We start from the raw sequence: 19268 nt of genomic DNA, 5'->3' as shown, positions 1-19268 counted from the left end.
GGAGAATCACCTCTGCTCACTGAGTGTGGCAGGAGAATTGCTTGTTTATCCTTGGAAAGAGTACACTTAAACTGGTCCAGCTGGATTGTCGGCTGCTTCTTACCTTTTGGACTTAATGGGCTGTCGATGTTGCCTGTATTTTGGTTGGGCAGAGACTTATTCTCTCTATGGCTCTTTCCAGACAATACCTTGCTCTGGGTTCTTAGCTGCATAATATGCTCTGGGACCTATGAATTCTGTATTCCAAGATTACAGAATTTGCAATTGAAAGATTGCAAATATTAGAGCAGCGTACTTTAATTGTGATATTTCATGCTTTAGATATAGATTAGATTAGGTAGATTAGATTAGATTAGATTAGATTAGATTAGGTAGATTAGATCTAGAGGCAGAATCATTTGAGTTTTTTCCTTCGATGCTGGATTTAGAATTTCTGGACAGGATCTAAAATAGCAGTTGGAATTATGTACAAAATGTAGACCCGTGGACTCGCCAGGTATGTTGTCTCCCGGGAGGACGGATTAGAGATGTGACTGAAAGGTTGCCTGCACTCATAAAGCCCACTGACAGGTATCCCTTTCTTCTCATCCATGTGGGAACAAATGATACCGCCAAGCGGAGCTGCGAAGAGATCACGTCAGACTTTGAAGCTTTGGGAAGGAAACTCAAGAACTTTGGGGCCCAGATAGTTTTCTCATCCATCCTTCCAGTAGTTAGAAAGGGAATGAAAAATACTCCGGGTGAATGACTGGCTATGAAGGTGGTGCCGACGAGAGAGATTTGGATTCTGGGACCACGGGCTATACTTCCTGGAAGATGGGCTGTTGGCTAGGGACGGGTTGCACCTCACAAAGGATGGGAATAATGTGTTTGGCCACAGCATGAAGAACTTCATCAGGAGGGCTTTAAACTGAATCCTACGGGGAAGGGAGATGTAATGTTGGGGGTAACAATGGACATAGGCGCATGCACTGCAACGGAGAGAACAGCTCTGATAGCGCCCAATAATAGTCTTCAGACACATGTAGGAAGAAAGCCAGACTATGAAGCACATGGTCTTCGATGTCTATATACTAATGCCCAGAGTATGGGAAACAAACAGAACGAACTTGAACTCTTAATACAGGAGGGAAATTATGACCTGATAGGTATAACTGAGACTTGGTGGGATGACTCTCATGACTGGAATACAGCAATTGAAGGATATAACATCTTCAAAAAGAACAGGAGGAACAGAAAGGGAGGTGGGGTTGCACTGTATGTGAAAAATACATATCTCTGCACAGAAATACAGGAGGAGGAGCTTGGTAGCCCCATCGAGAGCATCTGGGTTGAAGTAAATGGAGCAAAGAATAAAAGGAACCTGGTGGTTGGAGTCTACTACCAGCCACCCAATCAAGGAGAAGACAAGGATGACACTTTTGAAAAGCAAATAGCCAGTGTTTTAAGGAAGCATGATGTAGTAGTAATGGGGGACTTCAATTTCCCCGATATTTGTTGGGAGACAAATTCTGCAAAACATGGCCCCTCCAGGAAATTCCTGACTTGTGTGGCGGATAACTTCCTCCTACAGAAAGTAGAGGAAGGAACTAGAGGATCGGCTATCCTTGACTTGATCCTAATCAACAGAGATGACTTAGTGGATAAAGTAGCAGTTACAGGAACTCTGGGGGAAAGAGACCATGTTGTACTTGAGTTCTTGGTTCTAAGGGAAGCAAAAGCTGAGTAGTCAAACACGTACCCTGGATTTTAGGAAAGCTGATTTTAATAAACTCAGAACAATGATCAGTAAGGTCCCATGGCAAGCGACGCTAATGAGAAAAGGAGTCCAAGATGGGTGGGAGCTTTTAAAAAAGAAAATTCTCAAGGCACAATCACAAACAATTCCAACAAGAAGAAAAGGTGGAAGACAACAGAAGAAGCCAATGTGGCTTCACAAAAAGCTTAGGGATGACCTGAAAACAAAAAAGGACACATATAGGAAGTGGAAAGAAGGCCAGGTAACAAAGGAAGAGTACAGGCAGATAGCACAGAATTGCAGGGATGGCGTCAGGAAAGCTAAAGCTGAGAATGAGCTGAGGTTAGCGAGGGATGCTAAAAACAACAAAAAGGCTTTCTTCAGCTACGTGCATAGTAAAAGGCAGAGGAAAGAAATGGTGGTTCAGCTACTAAATAAGGATGGCAAAATGATAACAGATGACAAAGAAAAGACAGAGGTGCTCAATTCCTACTTTGGCTCAGTCTTCTCCCAAAAGAGGGTCTATGACCCCCCTGGCAAAGGCGAAGTACAGGCTGAAGGGGCAGGATTGCAGCTTGAGATCGATAGGCATATGGTCAGGAACACCTAATTACTTTGAATGAGTTCAAATCTCCAGGGCCAGATGAACTGCATCCTAGAGTAATAAAGGAACTGGCAGAAGAACTCTCAGAACCGCTGTCTATTCTCTTTGAGAAATCATGGAGTACGGGGGAAGTGCCAGATGACTGGAGGAGGGCTAATGTTGTCCCTCTCTTCAAAAAGGGTAAAAAGGAGGAACCTGGGGACTACAGACCAGTCAGTCTGACATCAGTCCCTGGGAAAATTCTGGAGCAGATGACAAAGGAATCCATCTGGAAGCACCTTGACAACAATGCCGTGATTACTCGAAGCCAACATGGATTTGTCAAAAACAAGTCCTGCCAGACAAAACTGATCTCATTTTTTGATCAAGTATCCTCCCTTGTAGACCATGGGAATGCTGTAGACATCATATACCTTGACTTCAGCAAAGCTTTCGACAAAGTGCCCCATGATATCCTGATGAGCAAACTAGCTCAAAGTGGGCTAGATGAAACAACGAGCCAGTGGATCCACAGTTGGCTACAGAATCGGACTCAAAGAGTGCTTATCAATGGGACCTTCTCAAACTGGGGAGAGGTAACGAGTGGGGTACCACAGGGCTCAGTCCTGGGCCCAGTGCTCTTCAATGTTTTTATTAATGACTTGGAGGAGGAGGTGCAGGGAATGCTGATCAAATTTGCAGATGACACAAAATTGGGCGGGATAGCTAATACTTTGGAAGACAGAAACAAAATTCAAAGTGATCTGGATAGACTGGAGCGCTGGGCAGAAAAGAACAGAATGACATTTAATAGGGATAAATGCCAAGTTCTGCACCTAGGAAAAAGAAACCAAATGCGCAGTTACAAGATGGGAGATATGTGGCTCAACCACACTACAAGTGAGAAGGATCTTGGAATTGTTGTCGATCACAAGCTGAATATGAGCCAACAATGTGATGTGGCTGCAAAAAAGGCAAATGCTCTTTTGGGCTGCATTAATAGAAGCATAGCTTCCAAATCCCGGGAAGTCCTAGTTCCCCTCTACTCAGCACTGGTTAGGCCTCATCTGGAGTACTGTGTCCAGTTCTGGGCACCACACTTTAAGAAGGATGCAGACAAACTGGAGAGGGTTCAGAGGAGGGCAACAAAGATGATCAGAGGACTGGAAACAAAACCCTATGAAGAGAGACTGAAAGAACTGGGTATGTTTAGCCTTGAGAAGAGAAGACTGAGGGGAGATATGATAGCACTCTTCAAGTACTTGAAAGGCTGTCACAGAGAAGAAGGCCAGGATCTCTTCTCGATCATTCCAGAGTGCAGGACACGGAATAATGGGCTCAAGTTACAGGAAGCCAGATTCCGGCTGAACATCAGGAAAAACTTCCTGACTGTAAGAGCAATACGACAATGGAACCAATTACCTGGGGAGGTGGTGGGCTCTCCCACACTGGAGGCCTTCAAGACGAGGCTGGACAGCCATCTGTCAGGGATGCTCTGACTTGGATTCCTGCATTGAACAGGGGGTTGGACTCGATGGCCTTGTAGGCCCCTTCCAACCCTACTATTCTATGATTCTATGATTCTGAAAGTTGAGTCACAGAAGCTGGGGGAGGAATCTAAAGGGGTGGAACTTTTACAGGTGGAAGCTGGAGAAAACAGAAAGCAGAGGTTTTCAAACCATCACTGTTTCTTTCATCTGTTCAATGCCGGGATCTCCTTGGTCCCTGGGACTTGGTGCTTGTTACTGGACCAGCCACAGGAGTGGCCACCATTAATTTTTGCAGTTGCTGGAAGGCAGGGAATCCAGGCATGGAGCCAGTATGTTTGCAAAAGCCAGGTTTAGAATATGTGCAGTGTAACTAGAATCCTGACTTCTAGTTTTGATCCATAACATTCTTTTTTGTGGTTTTTTTGGAGTCCCATGCATGGGGTCTGCACCTGCTTTGAATAAATCTCAGAACAAGAAATAACTACTGTTCTCTAAATCATAGGATCAGAAGTATGTTTCCGTGTTTAGAATGATCTCTTCTCTGTGCTGTTCCTTTCAGGAAGCTGATGACCTGTACAATACAATGCTAAAGCGCTTCCGTCAGGAAAAGTCTGTGTGGGTAAAGTATGCCACATTCCTCCTGAGAAGAGGCTTGGTGGAAGCGGCTCACAGGCTCCTCCCACGTGCCCTGAAGTGCTTGCCAGACACAGAACGTAAGGACCGCTTGTTCCGTCTGTGTGTTTGCCCCATGACTGGCATTTAGATTCCTTATTGCTTGCTTGGGCAGCACAGACATCTAGGAATGGCAGAAAGTTAGGAAGTCTATGAAGTTTTTCAGTAGCTTCCTTGATAACCCCCTTTTTTATTTGAGAGTTTAAAAAGCAGTTAGGGATTTGTGTGGGTGGGGGCACCACTTCTGATAGGAAGATTTCTTAAAATAACTGCAGTGCACTGCGTAAAAGCACTCCTCATGATGCAGTTTACCAGACATTTGAGAAACCAGGACAGGTATTTCATCACTCAGATTGGGCTCATGGTTTCTTGATATCCTCCTGTCTTCATTGCTTAATGCAACCATCCCCAGCCTGGTGCCCTCCAGATGGCCAATGGCCAGCCTGGCTGGGGATGATGGGAGTTGCATTCCAACATGTGGAAGGCATCAGGTCGGGAAACGCTGGCTTAAGGCATTTCGTTTTTCCTCCCCTGCCTACACACTGAAAGAAACCTAAATATTACGATGAGAAAATTTTCAGCCACAATAAATAATGCAGATTTTGCAAAATAAAAAAAAGATTTAAATTTTTAGTTTGCTTATTTACTCTGAGAATTTACTAGCAGGGAATCCTAATTCACTAATAATGGTATATTCCCAAAGAAACTGTAGCATCCTTAAACTCTTCAGCAGAAGCAGTGATGACTACTACAAAGAACACTTTAAAAGGTGCTTTTGCCCTGTTTCAGATGTGGATGTGATTTCAAAGCTGGCGCAGCTGGAGTTCCAATTGGGTGATCCAGAGCATGGCAAGGCCATTTTTGAGAATACTCTGAGCACATATCCAAAACGGACAGACCTCTGGTCAGTGTACATAGACATGATGATAAAACATGGCAGCCAAAAGGAAGTACGGTGAGTACTGGTATGGGAAAGTTGGGACTTCCAAACAACATAGGACATATGTTGAGTACAACATAGGGAATGCCTACTGGGCTTGAAATTAAGGCAAGCTGGGTGGCTTGGTTTTTGTGAGAAAATATAACACTGAAAGTTGCCAAAGCAACATACCAAATCCACACTACTGGAAACTGCACAGAAATGTCTGCATTACAGAAAAGCACACATACGTTTATATTATAGAGAGATGTGTACAAAAACACTTTATTTTAGTGGGAAATTGCTTGTAAAATATATTTGGAAAAGTACATATAAAAGTCCATATCTTTTGAGAAATGCATTAAACATGTGTACACTTCAAGAAATGCACATGAAAATTTGTACAAATTTTTGTGTGAAGTTTTAAACCCCCCACAAACTATGAAAACCAGATGGAATTAACTTGGATGTTGAAAGAATGAGAAACTGAGCGAGATCAAACTTTACAGATCTGTTCATCCTACTTCAGAAAAGCACAACGGTAGTGTTTTGTGATTGTTGAAACTACAGACAGCCTGCCCTAGAAGCACGACTGATTATGCTTTTTCTTCCTTGCCAAATTTTGTAGAAATATACTTTTCTGAACATGCCACTGCTCGTCTTACTTCCTGAGGAAATGCAGAGGCTGTTCAGCACGTGCCAATTCTGGCAAACCACTTAGAGCATCCAGGCTGGGTTCAGGCGTAATGGGAAACCATGGCTTCCTGTCATATGTATGAGCCTTGAAGGGGGTGCACAAACCTGAGGCCAGCTGCAGTTTGTTCTCTTAGCAGGAAACGATGGCTTTCTGTTATATGTGAACCTTGCCCCAGACGGACACAAGCCTGCACCTAGACTAGAAATTCTCTTTTCAGTCTGGGGTGTTTGTACCATATCCATAAAGAGCTTGTAGGTTTCTGAAGTCTCAAGTGTTCTCAACGTTTGATAGAACAGGGGCTATGTACCAAAGAGATGTACCTCTCAGAGCATGCATACTGAGCTCTGAAGGATGATGTACATCTGGAGAGATCTGAAGCTTGTGCTAATGTCAGAAGCTCTGTGAATAGCCTCTTGAAGGTGTTGGTAATCTTAAAGCTTCCATGTGAGTGTACATGCTATGGGGTTTTTTTTTAGATAGGGCAGGTTGGATTTCTGGAGGGCAGTATCTTGGATCTTTCTGGTTGTTGGATACCTTGCTAATAAACTGCTCCCAGTAGGCAAGGAAGCTTTGAATCCAGATCAGCTTCTCCCGTACAGGTCTTTGCCCTCTATATTGGTTTCCATTGCTTATGATTGCATAGCAACCCCTGAAAGAGGCATGGGCTCTGAAAGAGAATGTGACAGATATGTGGCGTGTGCACACACATCCCTAACAGGCCATTTTAAAACAAAGGAGACATCTGATAATCAAACTGTATTCTGAACAGTCTTTCATGTTTTCCACAGGGACATTTTTGAGCGAGTAATACACCTAAGCCTAGCAGCAAAGAAGATGAAGTTTTTATTTAAGCGGAACCTGGAGTATGAGAAGAAGTATGGCACAGCAGAAACAGTCCAGGCTGTGAAGGCAGCCGCACTGGAATACGTGGAATCCAAGAGCAGTCTTGCTGAGAGCTAAGTTCTGAAGCTGGCAGACTTTGGTGTCTTGCTTGCTACCCCTGGGCATCGAGAAGTGTATCGCTGTTGTAGGAAGGAGAGCATCCCTGCTTACTGCATTTCCTGATGGCCTCTACAGTAGATTGGGTTACCCAGGACCAAATCACCATGACTTATCAAGAACTGTATAAGAGCATAACCCCTATAAATGTCAATACCTTTTGTACCTTCCGAAAACTTTTAAATATAAGAATTTAAGTTTAGAGCTTTATTTAATACTGATTTGTGAAAACAAACACATTTTTTTAAACAAAAATTAGTAATTTATAGAAAGCCGCCCAGACTACCATTTACTTTCCTGTGGTGATGGCATTGCTCATTAAATGCATTGAAATTATATTTATAAGCCTCCTTTTTCTTCTTTTCATCTCAGAGTAGAAAGGAATATTTCTGGTGTCTTTCCTCTACCAGTATTCTAGGATGTGTGTTCTGCCATAAGTTAATGAAACGGCTTGTCTTGCTTGATACCTGTATTAATTCTCATACACATACCTATCCCTCTGAATTAGAGAGAACTTTTATCAATGCCAATATATATGTATTGTGGTTGCTTGTTGATATTTCATGTTTTATACACATAGGCCTAAAAAATCATGTTAGTGTTGTTACTTTTTAGCCCTTCTATAAAAAATACACATATTTAAGGCCTAAAAGCTGAAAGATTGCATTCTGTTGCCTCCTTGGTATAGTAGATGAGAATAGTTCTCTAATTCCACCTGATTTGTCCCATCACTGTGCCTCAAACTGGAAACACTTTCTGAGGAAAAAACCTCCGTATTTTTTCTTCTCCATCTGCACTTCACAAAATCCTGAGAATGTAGTTTTTATAACTAGTTAAAAAGAGCTCAAGTCATGTGAAGATTTTTTTAAATGTAGGAGTGATGTCCTAAATCCAGTCTCGTAAACTTTAGCAGTCTTCATAGGCTTTGTCCCTTTTTATTTTCATCCCAGCTCCTCTGGCTTCCTTCCCCTATATACTATGGTAGTCCTTGTCAAAAGACACAAAACTGATATAAATATGGGGTAAAATCATGACTAGCTTAAGTCCCATTCATTTCAATGGGTCTACCCTAAATAGGACTTGTGTTGGATTTTACCCATGATCAAAATTTCTTATCATTTGCATAGTAGTACTGGGACACATGTATACCACTAGTGAAGGATGCTATGCTTAGGAGAAAATAGCAAAACCTAGAGATTTGTATATGTGACAGACACGTGTTCTAAAGCTAAGTTTTGTGGCAAGGAAAAGTTACTGGTTTAATGTAATCAATGTGACAGTCCCATAAAAATCTTCTTGTGAATGTATTAAAAGTCAGATCGAGAGTATGGTGAAAGTTAATAGTCACCTAAAATGTGACTGCCACCATTTACTGGTATTAATTCTGATAAATGACAAAACAAGACTTCAGCTTACATAGCATGAATGTTTTTACTTACATGGCAAATTAGCAATATGTATAGGGATAAGTAAGATCGAAAGATAATCTTAAAAGCCATTGAAAATTACAACAGCGTTTGAAAAGAACTGCATATGGGAAGCATTAAATCAAAATATGAGGCAGGGGTTATGACAGTCAGTTAGAAAAAGGAAGATCTTAGCACCTTTTATTCATTATAGGATGGCTTTTGACTTTGTCCCAACAGCAGCTCCTATTGATAACTAGAGTATTTGGGGAATTTTTATCCTGCTCTTCAGACAGTTGTCTCTAAGAGCATCTTGCTTTACTTTCCTACTTGCCTCGCAACTGAATGTATACATTTTTTTTAATTACAAAAGGCTGGCCCCCAAACTACTATGAGGCTTGTATAAAGGCTACTGTCTGCTGACCTTTAGACAAGAGACAATTATCATTCAAAGTGCAGCACAAGTAGGTTAACGTGCAAGGGCCATACATAGAAAAAGTGTTGCCAAGTTCAATTCTGCAGGTCTCTCTTTTTTCAAAGCAGAACTTTGTCCATTAAAAGTTAATCCAATCTAGTTAGGATGTTGTTGTTTTTAAATCCAGTGGAGGAATAGCAGAGCAGCTGCCACTCACAGAAGCAGAATATGGACAGTCCCATCTATCCTTAACCTGAATCAGTTCCTGAGATAGTCCTCATCTGCCAGATCTTGTTGCTTGCTGACATTTTTGTTTCTCTGTAATGTTTATATGATTTGAGGTGTTCTGAAGGAAGTATGCCAAAGAAAGATAAGTTAAGGCAGTGGTAACAATGAGGCTGCCTGATAGCATTTTATTGTCTCAAAAATGTGGAGGGAAAACACTGCAGCATCTCTGGTTGGGAGGCTGAGCATCCAGTTCATCTTCCCCCTCTTCCTCTTCTACATGGAGATATGCCAGTGAGAGGCCTTCTCTGTGTATCAGACCAGGAAGACCTGTTCTCATCTTGCACCAGTCTTTAGATGTATTATTGTTTTCTGTCTGGGCAGCAAGCTTGTGATCATATTTTGGGAAAGGACTTCCCAGTTTAACACTGTTAAAATTGGGCTTCGCTCCTCCTTCAGCTCTTGGTCTGAGATGTAGTCCATCTGTGTCACATGGATGGTAATTCACATCAAATCCATCAGCCATAGGTTTGCGAAGAGTTTGGTCAACAAATAAAATGGAGGTAACTTACAACATGGAGATACCAAGAGTGCTGGACGCTTAATTCTGAGTAGAAGGGCACAGAATCGTGCTGTAAGTCCTATTGAGTGTGTACAGAATTGCAGCCTCCGTTAGGTAGCTAGGAAGGCTGTTTCTTGACTTTCAGGACCTAAGTTGTTTCCTGTCAGGTTTTTGGCCCATTTATGGAGACGGCTGTAGAGGGGGAAGCCCTTATTCTCCCGGTAGATATAGACCCCAGTAATGGCGTCCCATTGTGGCCTAGGCTGGACATCCTCCACAGGAAACTTCTGTACCAACTCCTCCTCCTCCTTATCTAAGTATACAAAGCCAAAGAAGTTTCTAACACTGTTGGCAGCCACAACCTTGGAGTGTATCTCAGCAGTGCGTTGGAAGAGCCTGGCCTCACTGGAGCGGTATTGATCCCAGTAAGCCTCCTGTCGGTAGCTGAGTGGTGAGCAGCAGTGTTTCAGGCACTTGGTGATGAATATAAGAACTGCAACTGCACCGATGAGCATCCACCCAAACAGCTGAAGAGAAGGACAAAATAAAAGTGGAACAGGGTTTGGTTATGTTTTGCTTGTTAGCGTAATGCAGCCTTCCACGACCTGGGGCTCTCCAAATGTTTTAGATGACCTCTCCCAGCATTCTTGACTATTGGCCATGCTGGCTGGGGCTGATGGGCATTGTAGTCTAAAACTTCTGAGATCATGTCGTGGAAGGCTGGATAATATGCATTGAGCTGTGGGCCCGAACTGAACAGCCTGCCTTCATTTTATTCCCTTGAGGAGGAAGTTCAATGCCTGAGTTCAATATTTTTTCAAGTCCAGATAAATTCTGAGTTTATGGCAATTAAGCACTATGAGCATAAATGCAGAAGAACCATTGCTATCTTCCACCCTGAAAAGCAACTGAACATATCTTTTAGTAACTACAAGCTTTGGATTTAACTCATGGTTGAAGTTTTTTCCGGACTAGGAATCGGGAATCCTGAACATCTACCTCACTGTACATTTTAAGAGCAAACAGGTCTCTCTTTTTCAAGGTTTAAGAGAGAAGCTTAAATGCAACCAATGTGAAATTTAAAAAGGATCTCAGCATCCCTTTGAGATATGAAAAATTAGGATAAAGGTCCCTAGTGTATGCCTTATACAGCAATAAAGACTAGGCCATCCAAAACTTGCACGTGCATTAACTTCCAAACTCCCTATGTAGCTGTCAGATACTGTGATGGTCCATTAGAAAAACAATCCAAAAGCAACAGTAATGTAGTATCTTTATTAGGGCCAAATGAAATATCACAAGCCTGCTTGCCACTTTGTGACATTTTGATGAGTGTTTATAGTGCACTCCTGTTACATTTAGCAGTGTACACTGCTCTAACAGTACTCTGCTTTTACATTTAGTGGTGTTAGCAACTCTTGCCTCTAGATACAGCATAATTAAGTGTTTACATGGGCATAGGAATCTAGGTTTAGATACAATATAGGGGTTGGCTACCAACATTAATTATATTATATAGGAACAAATCCCCAGAGTTGGTAATTAAATGTAGAGAAATAAAGAGTGTGGTTAGCAAAGCTTCCAGTGGCCAGACTGAAGCTTAAAATTCAGCATAGGTTGTATCCTATGGATTACTAGAGAGTAAGCATGCGTGAATTCAGTGGGGTTGATTCCCAAATAAAGATGCCAAGGACTGGGCTACAAAAACTTGTAGATCAGCCATCTTGCTTTTTGCTGGTTGGGTTGGAGCAGCTAGAAAAAGCTAAACTAGCAGCCAAGTGTTGATTAGAAGAGCAGATGGGTAAATGATCACATGACTCATTCTAGAGCAGCCTTCCCCAACCCTGGTGCCCTCTAGATGTGTTGGACTACAACTCCTGACATCCCCATGCTGGGAGTTGTAGTCCAACACATCTGGAGGGCACCAGGCTTCAGGAAGGCTGTTCTAGAGAAAACCCAGGGGCATACTATCACACTGAACCGTTGTTTGTAAAATGCAAGGCTGTTAGCACAATATGAGTTTTTACAATAACTATAGATAAGAATGGTGCTTCGGATTAATAACAGGACAAGTCAACAAATTCATTAGAATTAACCAGTTTATACTGAATTCAGGAACTTACAGCTTCTCATGTATGTGCCAAACCTTAAACACCACAAGCACACATATTGGACATCAAAACAGATTTCTCCATATTCTGTCCAGGAGGCAGCATTTTCTTCTCCACTTCATATGAACAAGTAAGTAAAATACAATACCTGAGACTCATATTTTAATCGTCTTATAACTTCATCTTTAAATATCGTTACGTTGCCTGGCAGATCATTACAAGGAAACCTGGCCATGGTATCTGCTCCGTAGCCAGGTGGAAATTTATCCAGGGAGGTGGGATCCATGAATTCACTCAAGGCACAGACATAGGCTTCTCCACGAAGCAGTGAGATCACTGACCATGTGACAGGAGCTACTGCAGCCCGTCCCATAACTGAGCTGAAGATCAAGAAGTTGGCTGCAGCTGAAAAATTCTTGGTTCCTCGTTTGTGGCACTCAGCTACCAGGTTCCAAGTGTGATTGTTCCAGATGACACCAATGACGAACAGGGCCAGGGCTGGTACACCTATGGCTGCCAGACCATAGATATAGTTCCTGGCCGGGGAGCATGGGCAATGGAAAGCAACCACAGAGAAAAGTTCTTGACTTCCAACAGTGCCCAGGGCCACCAGGCCATTGAAAATCATCACATCTTTGCTCTTGAAAAAGAGTGAGAGGAAACGGAAGTTTTCAGCAATGAGGGCAGCCATTTTACTTTTTTCTGTCCAGCTGGAACTTTCAGTATCGTGACGTGGAGGAGATGGTTAAAGAAACTTGGTCTTCTCACCTTTCCGTGGGCTGCAACAATAGAGTCATCACTAAGAATTGGGAATTAAACATTTTATGGTTGCCAAAAATCAAGAGGTATAGTAACATGCACTGCAATTGTACCTATTTAATAACAATCCTATGAGCACTTACGCACAATTGTATGCACGCACTATATTTAAAATGCTATGTTTTACAATGTATGCTGGGGTTTGGTATATATTTGATCCCTACCTAGTACTAGAAATTGCCTGCTAACTGTTTGGTACAATCCTGTCTGTCTTACTGGGGCAGTGGATCTCAACACTGCTACTCCCATTTATTGAAATGTAACATTATATTAGGAGTGAAATGTGTGACAATAAAAGCATAGGCATGTATGCCATTTTAATACAACATGTGCTCTCTAGTGCTAGATGGTTAGACATTTTGATGTTGATCTTTCACTGGTTCTTGGGGAGGGTGTATGTCACAAAATCCACCTTCACTGAAGTGTACTTATTTTCGCTCTGTCAAATATAGAGGATATGCAAATATTTTATATTTTATTTATTACAATTATAGCCCACCTTTTTTCCCCTCCAAAGAACCCCATGCAGCTTATATGGTCATCATCCTCTCCATTTTACCCGCACAACAACCCTGTGAGGTAGGTTAGGCTGAACATCAGTGACTGGCCCAAAGTCACCCAGTGAGCCTCATGACTGAGTAGGGGCTTGAACTCCTGGGATCTCCTGAGTCCCAGTCCAACACTCTAACTACTATACCACACTGGCTCTCAATAAATAAGGTAACCTTCCTCTGCTCTATGCCAGCTTACAAGCAGGTTCTATTAATCTGTACTTAAAAAAGTAGAATGGACTAACGATTCCTGCACTTAGTGAGCAATTTCTGTCCCCCAGTTGCCTTTGATTCCTATCTCATCTGCCCACTTCTTACAAAAGAACAGTCAACCTAGTCTTACCTTAACCCATCAACTTGTTGAGATGAGCTTTAATGTCCCACTGGTATTCTTTGGAGCTTGCAATGAAGAAATACAATTATTAGAGTCGAGAATGGCTGCTCATCTTGGGTTCCAACTTGCTTTGCTGCCAGCTTTGCTGTGTGAGCGTGAAACAGAGAGCTCCTCATGTTTGTTGTGATTTTATTCACTAGTTACGACACTTATCTCTCTGACCAGGCTGTTGTTGTTGTGGCATTATTAGCATGAGCTTATTAGTCTGAATGGGTTGGGCTGACTTAATAGCACTTGACAGATAGAACAATGAGTAAATAGTTATGGTCTGACTATTTTGAGTCAATGGGAGTAACAAGGGCAGCTTGAGTCCTTGGCTCACACAGCCTAACAAGTGTAGCCACTGTGTACCTCTTTTGAGCAGTGCGCATAATGTGTCACTGAATGCCCTCTAGTGATAGCATGACTAATGTGTGTTTGGCACAGAAAATGCAGAGGGAAAGGACCACACCTCATCACTTGTGCACATAACCACAGGAGTAAAAGGAACTGAATCAGCAGAAGTGGGAAACGCTTTAGGGGAACTGTTTCCAATGGACCATTCTAATGTGCCTCACACTCAGAAACACCATGTCAAATTTCAAAGGGGCGGGATGGGGTCCTATCCTATCCCATTGTGGCTTTTCATGCAAGTTAAGAGTTTGCAAGGGCGGAGAGGGGGAGGGAGGCTCTGTGCATGGATCATCACAATACACAAGGACTTAAGGACTGACTTTCTGGGTCAAACCAAAGGCCCATCTAGTCCAGGTCCAGCCCTCTGTATGCAGCACCAGTGCGCAGCCAGGTCATGTGCCTCTACAAGCTCACAAGTAGGACATGATGGAGCCACACATCCCTTTCAATAAACATAGGAAGCTGCCTTATATGAGGTTGGGGCCCTCTTGGTGAGGAGGAGGGATCATGCAATTGGCCACTTCTCCTGCTCTACCATCTGAGGCAAGGGATTCACCCCACCAATTGGGAGGGCCAGCCTTGCCAGGTCAGACTATTTCTCCCCCTAGCCCAGTATTATCTATTCTGACTGGGCTACCTGAACATCTTAAACTGGAGATACCATGGATTGATCCTGGGACCATTTGCATGCAAAGCACAGGCTCTACCACTGAGCTGTGGTCCCTCCACACCATGAAAATTAATAGCAATGCCTTTTTCTTTTTTACCATGGCCCCAGGATCTGTTGCCACCCCATGCTAGTTTCCACCCATTTACTCCCCATCACTGTGCCTATGAAGAAAGGATGACTCCAGGGGTAGCAAGTATTAGCAGTTGCCTTAAAAAAAATTCCTGCAAAATATTAATCTTGTAGCTACCCTACACTTCTGACCAGAAAAATAGCATAGCTTTATAAATCACAGCAAAGCAGGTGTTAAACGCCATAGGTTAATGGCTGAGTATGAATTTTAAGAAATTAATGCACGGAGATGGTTTTCAGTTTAAAAACTGCCTGTCCCGCCTCTCCAACTTCCAACCTTGGAATAGGAACCTGTGAAGGTAGCTGGGAGGAATGGTGCTTGTGGCCTCTGTGTGTGTATATATATACACTCTAGCTCTCTCTCACACACATACAGACACACACACACACACACACACACACACGTGTCTGTATGTTATCTGGCCAGGGATCTCTTCCCCAAATGAGTAATTCTAGCATTGCCCCTCACATTAAGCTAAGGTTTGTTTTGTTCCAATGTCATCATTTTGTATCGATATGGTTATGAGTTTGGGGTTTGGACTAAATCGGGGTTCTTGGACCTCAGGTCCATGGGGCAAATCTGGCCCACCTGCGGTCCCAGTCTGGCTCTCTGGGGTTCCCCAGGTGGCCTAACTTGTGTGATCTCCCCCCTCTCCCATCTAAAAGGTTGTAATGCTTCATGCAAGGCTTAGCTGCTGGCAGTAAGAGCGTTAGCCTCAAATATGCTCATATTTGGGTGTTTTTTGTTTGTTGGCTGCACTCCCCTTTGCCTTCAGCCCTGCTCCCCACTGGAATGCAGCCTCTCCCCCCACAGCTTCTCCAAAACTGAATTTGGCCCTTGGGTTGCAAGATCTAAACAACTAAGGATTTACCCTCTCAGGTGTCTTGTCCAGCCCTGAGATCCTTAATTGTAAACATGGAGTCTGCCAAGGTGGTTGAAGCAGCAAGGCAGACTGCTGGCGATTACTTTGATGCCCCTGGCATCAAAGCTGGCAGAGAGCAGAGGAAGGTTACTTTATTTATTGAGAGCCAGTGCAGTGTAATGGTTAGAGTATTGGACTGGAACTTGGTAAACCTGGGTTCTAGTCCCCACTTGGCCATGAAGCTCACTGGATGACTTTTGGCCAGTCACTGACTCTCAGCCTAACCTACCTCACAGGGTTGTTGTGGGGATAAAATGAAGAGAAGGACTGTGTAACCCACCTTGGGTTCCTTGAAAGATGTGTGATATAACTATAATAATAAATAATACATTTTAAATACTTTCTGAAAAGATTTGACCCTTTTAATATTTTCCTCAGCTTTATTTTAACTAAACCTCTCATTTCGGGGGCAGGGGGATTAAAATTAACTATGAATGTGTTGTGGAATACTTTACATTTATTTGATAGGATTGTGTTCGCTGACTTGTGCCTTGCATCAGCTCATGGGCATCTGCTTAGCATAAAAACGAACTGCCAGAGGAAGACAGGTGTGGTGCATGCATGGTTTTCTGGGTCACACACTACTGCATCCTCACTATGCGCCAGGCTCAGCTAAAGCCAATCTGGAACTGTAGTTTGCATTGAAATCTAGTATACATTTAGGTGTATACTAGGACAGTTTCACCAGTTCAGCATTTTTTCTTGATTCATCATCTGCTATTTAACTGATCAATCAATACAATTAAAATAAATTGCCTTTTTGAGATAGTGAAGGAAGTGTAAGATAAAGTACAATTTAATAAACAAACAATAAAATAAACAAACAAAAACCCACAAGAGCTATCATTCCTCATAAGAAGGAAAGTTTTAATATTTGATTTTTCATTCTGTATTACAGCTATGCTGCAGAACCAAAACGGTCTCAGAATAAACTCAAATGCTCAGGTCTGAACGTTGGCAGGGTCCAGCTCCCAATAGCTGATGATTCAGGAAGTACCAGGTGGGAGACGCATACACAGTGGAGAAGCATAGAAGCTTCCTTCAGCTACAAGTTGCCCAGCTGAGGAAATGCAGCACAGGTTGTAGCTATATGGAAGGCAGTGGCATGGGGCTGGCGTTCCAGGATCACCTGATTCCTAGGGTCTGGAGGATTTTGGTCTGTAGAGTTAGCATCTTGGCTTGAACTACCTGCAATTTCCTTTTCTGACTTGCAGCCCTGGTGGTGCAAGGAGTAGGGAAGTAGTGGCTGACCCATCAGACCACTTTGTGATCTGTGCAGCACCTGACACTGCCCTCGAAATAAAATTTGCCCTGACTGATAAATATAATAAATGTTAGTCAGTTAACATCTTAATTTATTAATCCATCATCTAAAGCAGGGTTTGGGAACATGTGGCCCTCCAGATGTTATTGAACTACAACTCCTATCTGCCCTAGACTGCATAGCCAATGGTGAGGGGTGATGGAGTTAGAGCCCAACAACATCTGGCCACACATTTCCCATCCTTAAATTAAAGGTTGCAGCAGGAATGCTTCTGCATCCACAGTCCCTGTACTTGCAAGACAGTACGGGTGATAGTGGCAATTAAGAATGGTTATGGAAGTGCGTGAGACAGAATTGGGAAATTCCTTTCTCTGTATTCAAATATGTGCCTGAGTCATGTCATCTGGAGACTGAAGGGCTGAATCCACATCAGTTCTCTGAACTGAGCTTTCAGGCAGCAATTCCAGATCCTAGTGCCTTAGATCACCAAAACATTTGGGAAGAGGTGACTTTCTCTCCCTCCCTATGCCTTGTAATCCTCAGGAATACATAAATGCAAGGTTTAGGGCTCTAGTAACCTAGCACAGGGGTAGGCAACCTGGCACCCTCCAGATGTTTTGGACTACAATCCCCATAAACCCCAGTCAGCATGGCCAATTGTTGGGGATTATGGGAGTTGTAGTGTAAAACATCTGGAGGGCACTATGTTGCCCTCCCCTGGCCTTATGGAATCTATTACTCTTATGCCATGAAGTCACTTGGAACAAAAATGCTAAAAATATATATGCCTGACATCTCACGGGTCATCCTGGTGCCTGAGAGCCCCACCCTAGCTTGAGGCCTGACTGTTAAAAACAACCCCAAACAGAACAAAACAAAACGCAATGATTTGCTGATCTGTAAGGATGCAATTTAATTGTTTTAAAACTGGTATTGTGCAGAGCTTATTGAAATCAACAGAAAATAAAAAGACCCCTTGAAAGTGGATTCTGTTGTTTAATGATCTGCAAGATGTGTTCATATTCATATAGAGCGCAGAGGACCGTAGCATGTGAAGTGTTGTGTGTAAACCAGCCGGGCGTTCTAGTTAGTTTCTGCTAGCTGGACAAAAAATGTTTTGCTAAGTCTTCACAGTGGGAGAAAACAGGCGTTCTAACAGGCGTGATTAGTTCTAGTTCTCTAGCTATGATATCCGGCAGCCCAGCAAACTTTTTTCCTGCTTAGAACAGAGCTAATAATAGGAGCCCTCCATCTTTGGGGAGGGGGACTTTTTGTATCACAAATGGATATCTTTATTAGCTATGTTGGGATGTATGTTTTATTTTCAGAAAGTCTTGGTTTCCCAAGACCAAAACGGAACATGACGAGAAAAACATAATTCACTTACTTCGGGGGGTCTCTAAACCAATTTCCTGAGCTTCTTGAGCTGACCACGTGACTTCTGAATTTATTCCAAGTGCATTGAGCAGTCCTGCACATGAGGATTGGATGTAGAAACTGCCGCTGAAAAAAGAAATGGTTCAAAAGAGCGGGCGTCTTAGGTCCCAGCAGTTTCCTTTTGCTGTCAAAGGGCCTTTTTTCATGCGAGAGGGGAGGGGAAAGTCTTCAGGCAAGGGTGGAGATTGTACAGGCGGGGAGGGAAAGAGAGGAAAAGAAGAGGCCAGCTCTATTCTGTTGTTTTCAGAGAAAACATTGTGCCTTTAAGGAGAAGGCAGTGGAGGAAAATCCATGGAAAAAATGAAATGCGCTACTCCGTAGCCAGATCAAGATGGCTTGGCAGCAGAAGGAAAGAACTTGTGCCTCCTGTTGCAGAGGCTTGATTAAAGGGTTCTTGCATTTACAAGATGGTTTTGTTAGCACAATGAGTACCCATTGCAGTTATTTTATGGGATGTTGTAGGCTTTTGCCTAGGAAATCTCAGGCTACTGTGAAATAGGGTGCTTCCAGACGAGGTTTTTACTGTGCAATTGAAACGCCTCATTGTAGGAGGATTACAAAAGGAAGACAGCGGCATCTGCACTCCCTGTAACATTCTGTGTCATTCCATGTTTCTTTTATCGCTGCACATTTCTCAGGCTTCATATGTACGGCTTTCATGCTTCACATCCCCACCTCCTTACTCATTCTTTTCCTAGACACAAATAGCCATGTGGCAGGCTTTGAGCTGAAGAGTGCAGAAAATAGACAAGAGCCTATGCCAGCCTCCCCCAACCTGGTGCCTTCCAGATGTGTTGGACCACAACTCTCAAAACCTCCAGCCAACATCTGGAGGGCGCCAGGTTGGGCGAGGCTGGCCTATACCGTCAAA

General features: G+C 43.0%; 2 protein-coding genes across 3 annotated transcripts in view; one reads left to right on the top strand and one right to left on the bottom strand.

Moving 5' to 3' along the window:
* PDCD11 (programmed cell death 11) overlaps positions 1 to 7754 on the top strand; it is a 42216-nt gene extending 34462 nt beyond the window's left edge. The window contains exons 34-36 of one of the 2 annotated variants that reach the window (XM_084846417.1): positions 4371 to 4524; positions 5273 to 5438; positions 6888 to 7754. In XM_084846417.1, the coding sequence (XP_084702543.1) occupies positions 4371 to 4524; positions 5273 to 5438; positions 6888 to 7059 (492 nt within the window). In that variant the 3' untranslated portion in view covers positions 7060 to 7754. The remainder of the gene's footprint in view (positions 1 to 4370; positions 4525 to 5272; positions 5439 to 6887) is intronic. The other variant, XM_084846416.1, reaches the window with a different exon arrangement.
* On the bottom strand, positions 7295 to 18554 carry CALHM2 (calcium homeostasis modulator family member 2). The gene is made up of 3 exons (XM_084846418.1): positions 18348 to 18554; positions 11966 to 12596; positions 7295 to 10233 (listed from the first exon to the last, which is right to left on the bottom strand). Exons 2-3 carry the CDS (start codon positions 12506 to 12508, stop codon positions 9817 to 9819), a joined length of 960 nt encoding a protein of 319 aa, XP_084702544.1. The 5' UTR covers positions 12509 to 12596; positions 18348 to 18554; the 3' UTR covers positions 7295 to 9816.
* Between the last annotated feature and the right edge of the window lie 714 nt (positions 18555 to 19268).

The sequence above is a fragment of the Heloderma suspectum genome, chromosome 3 (genome assembly GCF_057233095.1).
Source record: "Heloderma suspectum isolate Gila_16-S chromosome 3, 16-S_ref, whole genome shotgun sequence".
Classification (NCBI taxonomy): domain Eukaryota; kingdom Metazoa; phylum Chordata; class Lepidosauria; order Squamata; family Helodermatidae; genus Heloderma; species Heloderma suspectum.
This window is presented reverse-complemented; position numbering and strand designations above follow the sequence as displayed.